Below are 14,382 nucleotides of genomic sequence, written 5' to 3' on the forward strand. Positions count from 1 at the left end.
ACGTAGACTGCTGGGAGATTCCCATGAGGTATTTATTATTTCCTTTTCAGGCACCTTTCTCACTCAACATGTGTTAACAGACCTCTCTGCTGAACCATACTTGTTATTAATCTCTGTCTCTCTTCCCACAGCATGTCTTTATCCTGTCCTCCTTCGCTCTCCCCAACAGCAGATGGTCCCGCCCCTCCCTGAGCCTGGTTCTACCGGAGTGGGCCCTAACAGTGGGCTAAGATTTTCTTTGCCGCTGTCGCCAAAGTGCTTGCTCACAGGGTTTTTTCTCTCTGTATGTATTATTGTAGGGTCTAACTTACAATATGAAGCGCCTTGAGGCAACTGTTGTTGCAATTTGGCGCTATATAAATAAAATTGAATTGAATAGGGAAGAAAACATGGCATCCCTGTGCCAATAAAAGCATGCTGCTGCGTTTTGTGAAAGAGGGATAGAGGGAAGAGAACCTGGAATCCTGGTGCCAGAAGGGCTCATTACTGCTTTGTAGTAATAAACCCTTCTGGCAGACAAACTGGCAACTCTGTGGTAGGAAGCTTGCTGCATATTGCGAATGATGGATAGAGAAGAACCTGGAATCCCAGTGCCAAACTTGCTTCTGCACTTTGCGGAAGGAGGGATAGAAAACATCAAACCGATTTTAGCCTAAACAAATGAAATGAAAATATGAACCTGTTTTGAAAATTGAAGTTGAGTAGAAAGTACAGATGTTTGTTTATAAAAGTAGGGAGTAAAAGTAAAAAGTGATCAGAAAAAACTCCTTACATAAAATAGAGATACCTGAAAATTATACTTCCCACCTCTGCATGTGAAGTTAGTGATTCAGACTTGGATGACATTGAAAATTAATATTCTATACATATTAATTTCAGAAGATCATTAAAAGTGTTGTTTATTAAGTAATTGATAACATGTATTTTAATACTTTAACACTGAAAAATGTACACGTTTTCTCCTTTTTCACACACTGAAATTTACATGTTTGAACAACACTAAAACACATTTTATCAGCTCTTTGCATCAAAATAACACATCTTTGTGTGTTAAAAAAGAGCCGTTTGGATCCAACTCAGCTTAAGAATTATAGGCCTATCTCTAAGCTTCCATTATTATCGAAAATTCTGGAAAAAGTAGTTGCAGATCAACTTACCACTTTTTTAGAAAAACATGATATGTATGACAAATTTCAGTCAGGTTTCCGTAAAAGTCACTCAACAGAAACCGCATTACTTAAAGTCTCTAGTGACATTATGATGTCAGCTGACTCAGGAGCATCCTCAGTCATGGTTTTGTTGGACTTGACATCTGCCTTTGACACCATTAACCATACCATCCTGATTAACAGGCTCCGGGACATAGTCGGTGTGTCCGGTCTGGCTCTGGAGTGGTTTCGGTCGTACCTCTCCAACAGATCTTTTAGTGTTTTTGTCTAAGGATCTGACATGTGGGGTACCACAGGGCTCAGTTCTGGGTCCTGTTCTTTTTCTTTTGTACATGTTACCTCTAGGACTTATAATTATTCAGTTCCCTGAGGTGTCTTATCAGCCGATGGAAGTCCATAAACTGTCCTCTTTAATTAAATGTTTAGCTTCCATTGAACAGTGGCTTGTTGACAACTACTTACAGTTGAACTCTGAGAAGTCAGAAACATTAATTATTGCCCCCGACAACCAGATATTTCTAATCAAACAGCATCTTGGTTCTCTTGGCTCATCTGTTCACCTGAGCCTCAGGTACCTTGGTGTGATGTTTGATTCTGCCATGTCCCTAGAACAACACTCTCGCCAGTTGATTAGGAATTGCCTTTTTCAGCTAAGAAACATCTCCAACTGCGAACTTTACTGTCTAAATCTGAGTTAGAAATGGTTATTCACGCTTTTATTTCTTCTCGCTTAGATTATTGTAACAGCCTTTTTCTGTGTTTGAGCAACAGGAATATTGACCGTCTCCAGTTAGTCCAGAATGCTGCTGCTGAAAGGCTTTTAACTAAGACACGAAAAAGAGAGCACATTACACCAGTGTTACGTTCATTACACTGGCTTCCGGTACATTTTAGAATTCATTTTAAAATCTTGGTACTGACTTTTAAAGCTTTGAAGTGTGATGCCCCTGACTACATTTCTGATCTTTTAGAACCCTACGCTCCCTCTCGCAGCCTGAGATCATCTAATCAAAGGCTGTTGGTAGTCCCACGAACTCGTTTTAAGACTAGAGGTGATAGATCTTCTAGAGCGGTGGCCCCCAGGTTGTGGAATGTTCTCCCTCCATCATTACGTTGCCTTGACTGTATTTATTCTTTTAAAAAGCAGTTTAAGACTCATTTATTTAGATTGGCTTTTAATTAGATTTGTGCTGTATGTTTGATTATTAATGTATTTTATGTATTTCTGCTTTATATTACTGTGAAGCACTTTGTGGTTTTATCCTGTGAAAAGTGCTATATAAATAAATTGATTTGATTTAATCTAATCCCACAAAAGAGATGAAAGTTAAAAGAGCACACAACATGCATTGTCCCTGAGCAGATGCAGCACATGTTAAAATTTAACACACTATGTAGTGTTTTAACACATCCAAGAGTGTAGATGAATTAAAAGACTTGGAATCATCCAAAGCAAGCAGACAGTGCAGAGAGAAAGACTAAAGAACAAAGCAAACTATGAGGAACACGAAAACAGAAGCTGAGGCAGTGCCTGCGTTGTTCTAAATATTGGTGGGGGGGGTGTCACGTTTTGTTGTACGTGTACAATAGTTTCTTGTTATATCAATAAAGGCTACCTGACACCCATCCGCCACCACGTTACCATAGCTGTATCGGAAGCTGTTGATTATGAGTTTATGGATGATAACACCATAACGTCTTCCTCCGCCTGCACTTTTGTTTTTTCACCGGCTCTTCCCCGCCTAGGCTCTCCACGTCACATGCGGCGCATCGTTGCAGGCGAATGGAGCCGAACCGCTATCTTCACTGACCTGGATTGTGGAGGGTCTCGATTCTGCCCAGCTCAGCGGAGAAGATAATACTGCAGGTAAACCCGGTATTTTCTTTTCATCAAATAACCACCTCAAATATTACATCTTATCTGTTTTTTGTTTTTGTTTATTTTGCGCATGGAAGGCTTCGGCTGTGGCAACAAATAAATTGTGTATGAATAATCACAGCATGAGCACACATGCACGCAAACACGTACAGTCCCGTCATTGTAATCGCCACGTTTTTAGGCAGAAGAAAACATTAGGACGCTGTATTGGTGCCTCTTTATAATATGTGCCGCCAGTGCCATTGCTGCTTTAAGATTCATCATTATTTATTTAAATAATCATTACATTTTTTTTAAACAACTGTTTTCATGATCGTCTTATATCTCACCGCCAACATTCGTGGTTACAAAAAGATGTAAAGGCAGATGAATCTTGTCTCTGATCTGCTCCGCCTCGCAGATGGAATCTTGACGTGAACGATGCCGCTGCAGGGCAGCGCTGTGCCAGGAGCGTCCGCCGAGCTGAAGGAGGAGCCGGCTTGAGAAATTCCAGTAATCGTAACACCCTTAACTACACCTGGATTACAGCAAACTCACCTCACTGTTTGCACATCGATCTTCTACATGGATATGGAGGGAGCAGGATAGCGGGAAGATGAGACCAGATCTTCGCAATTTAACGCACCAACGTAGCCAATGGTAAGTTTGTTTTTTTGTTTGTATTTTTTTCAGGTTCAGGTTACCACAAAGCACGTGCAACACGTACACTGTATACTGTATAGGTTAATCAGTGTGTAAACATACTCTGATTAAGCAAGATCATGTGTTTATGTCAGATGCAGAAAAAAATCCTTTAAATGCATTAATAATAAACAAGCTATTTTATTTACTGAATATGAGTACACTGAAAAATGAAGCAAGTAAATTTACTAATGTAATATCATCTTGAACATGCATATTTCCATTTTATATCACTAACAGAACTATCACACACTATACAGTACAATAAGAATGTAACTAAGCATGCACTGAATCTCCTTGTACTTTTTAAAAAGGCTAAACAATATGTTTTTAAGTTTTCAAAAAGGGACTCTGCCTCATACAGTAGTTTGGTACTCTGCCTACCATTCCCTAACGTGAAACAGAAACCGGATGCAAGTGGGTATGGACACTGAGCTGTTACAGGGCCTGTCATATTTTCTGGGTTGACCCATTGAGACTGATTTGGGTGATTTTCAGTGGAAAATATGTCAAGAGTCACACTCTGAATTTCCAACATGTTATCTTTCAGAATGTTGTTTGACATTAAGTGACTGAACCTCAATCTGTGAACACATTTTAACATAAAATGTTCAGAAACTGACTGTCTGCAGGCTGCATTTAAAACATCATTTAAAACACATTTAGTTCAATGTCAGAGTTCTAAAGTTATTTCACCCTCGTCTTCACTCAAATAGTCACATCAACCCCCAGCTCCAACTGTGACACACCTTTTTCGACAAATGACTGATCATTGATCAGTGTGTAACATACAGTAAATGTTTGCACTGGCAGTGCTGTTGTCCACAATGTCAATGCGTGGACTATAAATGTAATTCAGAGCTGATTATAAATCTGTGATGTTATTGCTGTCTGCAGTCCTTTTACACTGGTGACTGTAAAAATGTTCACGTCAAGTACGCAAAATATAAAAGTAATTGAAATTGGGGGCTTTATGAATGAGGAAATGAATCCAAGTGTCAGTCAAAGGTTCAGGTGTAGCAGGAGGGAGGGATGGAGGGTGGGAGGTCAGAGAAAAACTCTAGGTTTTGGTATCACAGAGTCTGTTAGGTTCACCCAGTCTGTTACTCTGTAACTGACTGTGTGAACTTAAGTCTATTCACAGATTGTTGCAAAAAGAGGCTGGAAAAATAAGCTATACTAAAAAAGAAATATTGTGGAAAATTCTGCAACTAAATAGATGAATTGGAGCAGGTCAGTAACATGGTTAAGTTAAGAAACACATATTAGACAGGGAAGAGATTCTCAGAGGTAAAGATGACCTGTGTGTGGAGATGAGAGAGATGGATGTGAATATTAACAAAAAACAAGCCTTTATTTAGGGCTACACACAACTATAAACAAAAGGCAAGGGAAGACTGAGGTAAACTAAACTAAACTAACAAAACAAAAGCAGAAACACCTAAACACCAGATATATCAAGGAAAACACAAAGACTGGAAACCCTGAAACTTGGAAACACAAGAGAAGACAGGCAGATGGGCCAACAACACACGGAGGAGAAGAACTAAATACACACAGGGACAGGAAACAGGAGGGAAACACAGCTGGGGCTAATCAGAAACAACGAGACAGAGAGGAAACAAAAGCTAATGCCCTCAAAGTTTGATTAATCCCCAACACTAACTTAGTCTAATACACTCAAATGACAAACTGTCATGAATGCTGGATTTAGCTTGTACATGTTACATATGTGAACAGCAGTATGCAAAATCCAAGTAATAAGAAAACATTAGTTATCTTATCCAGATGAATGTTTTGTATCTTTCCTAAAAAAAACACTTGACTCTGACACCCTGAAAAATTTTGTTTTTACATGCACAAAGGCAAAAAAAAAAGCTAAATTGCAATATCTTATGTAATGGCACAGTGTCTAGTTGGTCATCCGAGACAAGTGGAGTGTTATGCAGAGCTCTACTGCTGCTGTGTGTGCATGCCTGTGTGTGCATTTTTTCATATTATGGGATCTGCAAAGGATTTTATCAGTCATGCGCTGTCTAATAGATGGGTTGTTCAGTGGCGCGTAATGAGAGAGCATGCTGTCTGAGAGAGAGAGAGAGCGAGAGAGAGCGAGAGACAGAGGAAGAAAGATGAGAAGATGAATCATGACAGTGTCTCAAAAATATAAAGGTTTGGAAGGCAAAGAGAGAGCGAGTTGACACTGTCGTGAAGATGGGGCCAAATTAGCTTTTGATTTCTGTTTCTAAAGGACTTTTCAGTTTGAATTATACAAATGCAGGAGTGTATTCCAGTGAAAGAACATAGATGGTTTAAATGTTTGGAGCCATGTTTTTCCTCCTAACAGAGACGTGTGCTAAGCCTGCCCAGGACATGCACATCGCTTACTGTCTGTGAGTCACTTTTTCAAAGCCTCCTCCACATTCCTTGCTCCTCCAGGACTAAGTGATCTTAGCTTGGTTTAAATAACACCAGTATATTTGTTGGTCTGAAGTAATCTAAATGCGAAATGCGTTTTTTAATCAATCAGATTAAACGATGATACAGATATCATTTTGACTGATTGCACTCATCACATTTCTTATTGTCCAGATTCACTGTCCAGATCCCAGAAAACTGCACATCAATTACAAGACAATCAAACAGAACTTCTTTGGACTAAAATATTGTTTAAACTTGCCAACAGCATGCTAACATGCTAATGGCTCAACTAAGACCTCCATGTACACATAGTGAGATTATGACATGATTAGCATTTTTTTGCAGGTCATATTTGCAGTTGGGTTAGAAAATCAGCACTGCTCAGTGTTAGTCATTGTTAATCGTTAACATTGACTAGGTTACTGTTAGAAATATAACACTGTCAAAAGTATTAATTTAACACTCAAAAGAGTGGACACATATAGACACTTTCTAGTGTCAATTTAACACTGGAGATTTTGCAGTGTTTGTGTCAGATTTTATGAGGACTTTAGATTTCTCGTCTACCATGCAGGAACTGTAATGTTGTTTGTCAGTTCTGTGAATGTCTTTCTGTAGATATTGTGAGAAAATCTCAGTGTTAACACACTCATCTCCAAACATCCTCCAGGTCATTGGTTGTTCTAGCGTTAGTTGTGACATTAAAGTTAGATTCACTCGCTGGGCCCACGTCCTCATTTTAGGTTTGACAGCGTTTTAGTAGATAAAGGTGAATGCCAATCTCTTCACATTGGAAGCAAGCATAATCAACACGGTCCACATGTTATTTCAAAATATTATAGATTCAACTCATCAATCCCTATGGGGTTTGCTAAATTATGTTTATCTAGAACTCCTCTCTGTCTCTAAATTTTGGAGAATTTCATGCTTGGTGTCACAGTTTAGGAGTTTGACCATAGGTGACATTTATGGTGTTATCACCCCATCGGGGCTTACCTTTCCCACTTTTCGATGATATTCCTCCCTCGACCATTTGACATTACCCTCCTTTGGCGGCGAAAAACTGATGGTGTGGCCACGTGGGTGCTATGGGAAACAAAAGCTCAGGACAAAACAGTTATTAGTCACGTGCTTCATACAAATTTTGCATATATTTTGATTTCATGTTGATTCACTGAGTGTAATGGCACACTTTAATTTGAATTTAACAAAGTTCAACACAATGGCTTTTCTTTATTTTGCTTCTGTTCTTTTTGCAGTACCACATCCTAGCACATGCCCCTGTCGGTTGCATTCTACTTTTAATAATTGACTATTTTAACAGGAAAAGACCTCAGTCACGTGGACCAGTGTTTGTTATTACATAACTCTATTTTGAATGTGACAAATCTACCATTCCCCCTTGCTATTCATAAATATTGTTTTGGTTCTGGCTATTTTCCTCTATAAAATTTAATTGACTTTTTACAGTGGCCCGCTATGGTCAATAGTAACATATTCCAGTCATAAGTGATATCAAAGGTTTTCTCCACTGTAGCATTTGGCATTCCCAACAATAATGTGATTCCGTAATCAAAACACAGCCGATAAAACACAATTTTCCTAATGCAAACATCAGTAACTCAAAATTGGCAGCCAAAGGGTTAAGTCTGCAGCTCCACACTCTCATGTGAAGCTACAGTCTCCCCCTCTGGTCCCTCTTATCCTCCTGCTCCTGCAAAACAAAACAAAGCATCCTCCCTTTTCTTACCGGCTGGGTGAATTGTTTGTCAGCATTTACTAATCCTACGGTAGGTGCAGTCTCTCAGTATCAAGTCAGTCAAAACTTTAGTCCACATCGTCACTCCATCACAGTCCAGTCACACGCATTCATTCACACACATCCATACCAGATATTGCTGATAGTGGAGTCTCACGTGCAACCAACCTATTCCAGTCTCCATCAACAGCAAGATGATGTCATAATTTTTAAAAGGAAAACAATTCTTTATCATTTTGGACTGGATTGACTCGCTGCAATCCTTTTAGACTCAGGACTTACCATCTAATGTGGTCAGTGTCCCATATAAGTGAATTTCTCCAAAGCCCATTATAATCATGGAAAAGCACTTTGCACACCGGTGGGTCACACCTGTCAGATTTCTTATCTCAGTGCACTGTAACAAAAGCAAAAACAAAAGTAAACCATAAAATAATAATAAAATAACAAATACTAGGGCCAGTTCCAGACAAGTCCAAGCATAAAACCGTCTCTCTCTCTCTCATAGAGGAAGAAAACAACCCAAACCTCACTGATAAAATCAACCTACTGTTAAGAAAAATCAACAGATAACTCACAGGAGTTCCTCATGAAACAATATTGTTTGGGAATTAGAACCTCAGGTGCCGTAGCATGCAGAGTTGCATTCACTGCTCCTGGCTTTAATTAGTTATTAATTAGTTTCTGATACTTTCTTGGTCTGAACTCAGACTTAAGTGTCACTCCGTGACTCTCCAATTGCGAGCTCTGTTACAATCGTCCACAAATCTGCCCAGGTCTTTCCACCTGCTGTCACTAGACCTATCAAGGGGAAATGCACCTTCTTTTGTTCCTCCAGGAATTAAATCTCAATCATAGAAAATGCAGTGCCCCGAATTAAACACTACACAGTTAGTTTATCTTTTTCACTCTGTACCACTGCTCCTCATATCTCTCACCAGGCTGTGTGAGGCACAGTCCAGGCCTTAAGCAGCCATAAACATCCTGAGGCATGCAGTCACGTGCAAGAAACTCCACTCTCTCACTACACACAGACAGACACAGCAGAGAATTATAGACCTTGTTTGTTAAATGTACTCTCTGGATGTATATGTGCTCTCTGGATGGCATAAAATATATTATATTATATTAATATTATATTTATTCCCAACAGTTTACATTTTTGCAAAAACTCAAATCCTCGATTTACAATTCAATTCAATTCAATTCAATTTTATTTATATAGCGCCAAATCACAACATAAGTCGCCTCAAGGCGCTTCATAGATACAGAGAAAAACCCAACAATCATATGACCCCCTATGAGCAAGCACTTTGGCAACAGTGGGAAGGAAAAACTCCCTTTTAACAGGAAGAAACCTCCGGCAGAACCAGGCTCAGGGAGGGGCGGGGCCATCTGCTGCGACCGGTTGGGGTGAGAGAAGGAAGACAGGATAAAGACATGCTGTGGAAGAGAGACAGAGGTTAATAACAGATATGATTCAATGCAGAGAGGTCTGTTAATACATAGTGAGTGAGAAAGGTGACTGGAAAGGAAAAACTCAATGCATCATGGGAATCCCCCGGCAGCCTATGTCTATTGCAGCATAACTAAGGGAGGATTCAGGGTCACCTGGTCCAGCCCTAACTATATGCTTTAGCAAAAAGGAAAGTTTGAAGCCTAATCTTGAAAGTAGAGATAGTGTCTGTCTCCCGAATCCAAACTGGAAGCTGGTTCCACAGAAGAGGGGCCTGAAAACTGAAGGCTCTGCCTCCCATTCTACTTTTAAATACTCTAGGAACAACAAGTAGGCCTGCAGAGCAAGAGCGAAGTGCTCTAATAGGGTGATATGGTACTACAAGTTCATTACGATAAGATGTGGCCTGATTATTTAAGACCTTGTATGTGAGGAGCAGGATTTTGAATTCTGGATTTAACAGGAAGCCAATGAAGGGAAACCAATACAGGAGAAATCTGCTCTCTCTTTCTAGTCCCTGTCAGGACTCTTGCTGCAGCATTTTGGATTAGCTGAAGGCTTTTCAGTGAGTTTTTAGGACATCCTGATAATAATGAATTACAGTAGTCCAGCCTGGAAGTAATAAATGCATGAACTAGTTTTTCAGCGTCACTCTGAGACAGGATATTTCTAATTTTAGAGATGTTGCGCAAATGGAAGAACGCAGTCTTACATATTTGTTTAATATGTGCATTGAAGGACATGTCCTGGTCAAAAATGACTCCAAGGTTCCTCACAGCGTTACTGGAGGCCAATGTAATGCCATCCAGAGTAGGAATCTGGTTAGATACCATATTTCTAGGCTTTTCAGGGCCGAGTACAATAACCTCAGTTTTATCTGAATTAAGAAGCAGAAAGTTAGCGGCCATCCAGGTCTTTATGTCTTTAAGACATTCCTGCAGTTTAACTAATTGGTGTGTGTTATCTGGCTTCATGGACAGATAGAGCTGGGTGTCATCTGCAAAGCAGTGAAAATGTATGCTATGTCTTCTAATGATGCTGCCTAAGGGAAGCATGTATAATGTAAACAGAATTGGTCCTAGCACTGAACCCTGTGGAACTCCATAATTAACCTCAGTGTGTGAAGAGGACTCTCCATTTACATGAACAAACTGGAGTCTATTAGATAGATATGATACAAACCACTGCAGCACAGTACCTGTAATACCTACAGCATGTTCTAATCGCTCTAATAGGATATTATGGTCGACAGTATCGAATGCTGCACTGAGGTCTAGCAGGACAAGCACAGAGATGAGTCCACTGTCAGAGGCCATAAGAAGATCATTTGTAACCTTCACTAAAGCTGTTTCTGTGCTGTGATGAGCTCTGAAACCTGACTGAAACTCTTCAAATAAACCATTCCTCTGCAGATGATCTGTTAGCTGTTTGACAACTACTCTTTCAAGGATTTTTGATATGAAAGGAAGGTTGGAGATTGGCCTATAATTAGCTAAGACTGCTGGGTCTAGAGATGCTTTTTGAGTAAAGGTTTAACTACAGCCAGCTTGAAGGCCTGTGGTACATAGCCGATCATTAGAGATAGGTTGATCATATTTAAGATCGAAGAATTAATTAATGGCAGGACTTCTTTGAGCAGTTTTGTAGGAATGGGGTCTAAAAGACATGTTGATGGCTTGGAGGAAGTAATTATTGAAGTTAACTCAGAAAGATCAATTGGAGAAAAAGAGGCTAACTTAACATGAATGGTACTAAGAGTAGCTGTAGATAATATTACATCTGTGGGATGATTATTGGTAATTTTTTCTCTAATGATTAAAATTTTATTTGTGAAGAAGTTCATGAAGTCATTACTAGTTAACGTTAAAGGGATTGTTGGCTCAAAAGAGCTCTGACTGTTTGTCAGCCTGGCTACAGTGCTGAAGAGAAACCTGGGGTTGTTCTTATTTTCTTCAATCAGTGATGAATAGTAAGATGTTCTGGCTTTGCGGAGGGCTTTCTTATAAAGCAGCAAACTATTTCTCCAGGCTAAATGATGATCCTCTAAATTTGTGACACGCCATTTCCTCTCCAGCTTACGAGTCATCTGCTTTAGGGTACGTGTTTGAGAATTATACCACGGAGTCAGGTACTTCTGATTAGAGACCTTAGTTTTCACAGGAGCTACAGTATCCAGAGTCGTACGTAGTGAGGAGGTGAAATTATTAACAAGATAATCGACTTCTGTTGGGGTAGCGTTCAGATACCTGCTCTGCTCTATGTTGGTACAGGGCATTGAAGATGATAACAGTGGGTGGATTATATTCTTAAACTTAGTTACAGCGCTTTCAGAAAGACATCTACTTTGATAAAGTCTACTCTCCACCACTGTGTAATCAATTATTGTAAATGTAAATGTTATCAGGAAATGATCAGACAGGAGAGGGTTTTCAGGAAACACTGTTAAATGTTCAGTTTCTATGCCATATGTTAAAACAAGATCTAGAGTGTGATTAAAGTGGTGGGTGGGTTCTTTTACATTTTGAGAGAAACCAATTGAGTCTAATAACAGATTAAATGCCATGTTGAGGCTGTCATTTTTAGCGTCTACATGGATGTTAAAATCACCCACAATAATTATTTTATCTGAGCTGAGAACTAAATCAGATAAAAAGTCTGAGAAATCAGACAGAAACTCTGTGTAAGGCCCAGGTGGACGATAGATGATAACAAGTAAGACTGGTTTCTGAGTTTTACAGCTGGGGTGGACGAGGCTAAGCATCAGGCTTTCAAATGAATTAAAAGTCTGTCTTGGTCTTTCATTAATTAATAGGCTGGTGTGAAAAATTGCTGCCACACCTCCCCCTTGGCCTGTGCTTCAAGATTTCTGGTAGCTAGAATGACTCGGGGGTGTTGATTCATTTAAACTAACATAATCATCCTGCTGCAACCAGGTTTCTGTAAGGCAGAGTAAATCAATTTGTTGATCAATTATTAAGTCATGTACTAACAGAGACTTGGAGGAGAGAGACCTAATATTTAATAATCCACATTTCACTGTGTTACTCTTTGGTTCAGATGTGGATACTGTATTGTTCTTTCTTTGTAATTGTTTATGTTTAAGTTGTTTGTTGCTGGTTTTTAGTTTGTTATTTGTCTTTTTGGAAGCTGACACAGTCTCTATGGAGATGGGTTTTTGGGGGGGTAGCAGGAGGAGAGAAGCTGCAGAGAGGCGTGTAAGACTGCAACTCTGCTTCCTGGTCCCAACTCTGGATAGTCATATTTTGGGGGGTTTAATAAATTTGTCCATATTTCTAGAAATGAGAGCTGCTCCATCCAAAGTGGGATGGATGCCGTCTCTCCTAACAAGACCAGGTTTCCTCCAGAAGGTTTGCCAATTATCTATGAAGCCCACATCGTTTCTGGGACACCACTCAGACAGCCAGCAATTTAAGGAGAACATGCGGCTAAACATGTCACTCCTGGTCTGATTGGGGAGGGGACCAGAGAAAACTACAGAGTCCGACATTGTTTTGGCAAAGTTGCACACCGATTCAATATTGATTTTAGTGACCTCCGATTGGCGTAACCGGGTGTCATTACTGCCGACGTGAATTATGATCTTACTGAATTTACGTTTACCCTTAGCCAGCAGTTTTAAATTTCCTTCAATGTCGCCTGCTCTGGCCCCTGGAAGACAATTGACTATGGTTGCCGGTGTCTCTAGCTTCACATGTCTGAGAACAGAATCACCAATTACCAGAGTTTGACCCCCGGCGGGTGTGTCGCCGAGTGGGGAAAAACGGTTAGACACATGAACGGGTTGGTGGTGTACCTGGGGCTTCTGTTTAGGACTATGCTTCCTCCTCACCGTGACCCAGCCGCCCTCTTTCCCCAGCTGCTTGGGGTCTGCCGGGGAACAGCTAGCGAGGCCTACGCTATCTTCGGCTGCACCAGCTACAGGGGCCTGGCTAGCTACGGGTGAACGAAGGGTGCGAAGCCGAGTCTCCAATTCAGTAATCCTGGCCTCCAGCGCTGTAAATATGCTACATTTGTTACAGATATCATTACTGCTAAAGGAGGCCGAGGAGTAACTAAACATCTGACACAATGAGCAAGAAAGTGCAGGAGGGACAGGTGTAGCCATGGTGCTAACGAGTCGGCTACGAGATAAGCTAAGCTAGCGAAACAGTACAGAGACAGTGAGTGAATACTTTGGCTATAAATTAGGTAGTGAGTACACAGAAAGTGTGCTTCGGATGAAGCACGTGAAGATTATACTATGAAAGAAGAATGTATTTAAAAGTTGTTAATTAAATTGCTAAGCAAATAAGCTACTCAGAAACACCACTGTGTTTGAGCAGGAACAGGAAGTGATACTCTACCGCAGAGCGAGCGAACACCAAGTGACATTACTTTGCTTTGTGTAGGTTGAAGATGTGTAAAGTGTGAAGGTTGATCTATAGGCTCTGTAATCAGCAAACTGTGTCGTTGGCCACTTGCACAGCAAGATACAGATTCAGACCGGATCATATCCAGATCCAAAACTGTACTGAAGTATCCAAAATCTCTGAAAGTTGAGACATTTGTAATATATTCACCTTTTCCTGTGGTTGTCAGGAAGCCATTATCTACCATTGAAAGCTAATATTAAATATAATTATAAATGCGTATGTGGTGCCCTGAGTATTTTGCGCATTAAGAACAAGTCTCAGATGTGTTCCTTATGTGTTCGTGCCCACCCCCCATCATCATTTTTTGCTATTTGTTGTGACAATAGTTTGCATCATAACACAGAGCGAAAAGCTCATTTGCTCCCACCTGATGTGATGTTAGGGCGATATTTAGTTTCGCCAGTAGGTGGCAGTGGCGGCTCAGCCAAACGGGTAACTGGCAAAATAATCCTTCACAAAAGTAACGCAGGCCAGTTATTACAATGGAAGCCGCCAGTAACACTGAATTGTTTTGCTGTGTTTCAGGTGAGAGCAATATACGAGAACTACATACATTTATGTAAAGTTGATGCTTATTTAACATGTTT

The 14,382-nt window shown here is 40.2% G+C and overlaps 1 protein-coding gene across 1 annotated transcript in view; it reads left to right on the forward strand.

Moving 5' to 3' along the window:
- Positions 1 to 2,422: 2,422 nt before the first annotated feature.
- Positions 2,423 to 14,382, forward strand: part of adgra1a (adhesion G protein-coupled receptor A1a) — a 30,816-nt gene continuing 18,856 nt past the window's right edge. The window contains exons 1-2 of the mRNA XM_082545364.1: positions 2,423 to 3,036; positions 3,449 to 3,687. Of these exons, the coding sequence (XP_082401490.1) occupies positions 3,685 to 3,687 (3 nt within the window). The 5' untranslated portion in view covers positions 2,423 to 3,036; positions 3,449 to 3,684. The remainder of the gene's footprint in view (positions 3,037 to 3,448; positions 3,688 to 14,382) is intronic.

The sequence above is a fragment of the Aulonocara stuartgranti genome (assembly GCF_965226115.1).
Source record: "Aulonocara stuartgranti genome assembly, chromosome: 8".
NCBI classification, from domain to species: Eukaryota; Metazoa; Chordata; class Actinopteri; order Cichliformes; family Cichlidae; genus Aulonocara; species Aulonocara stuartgranti.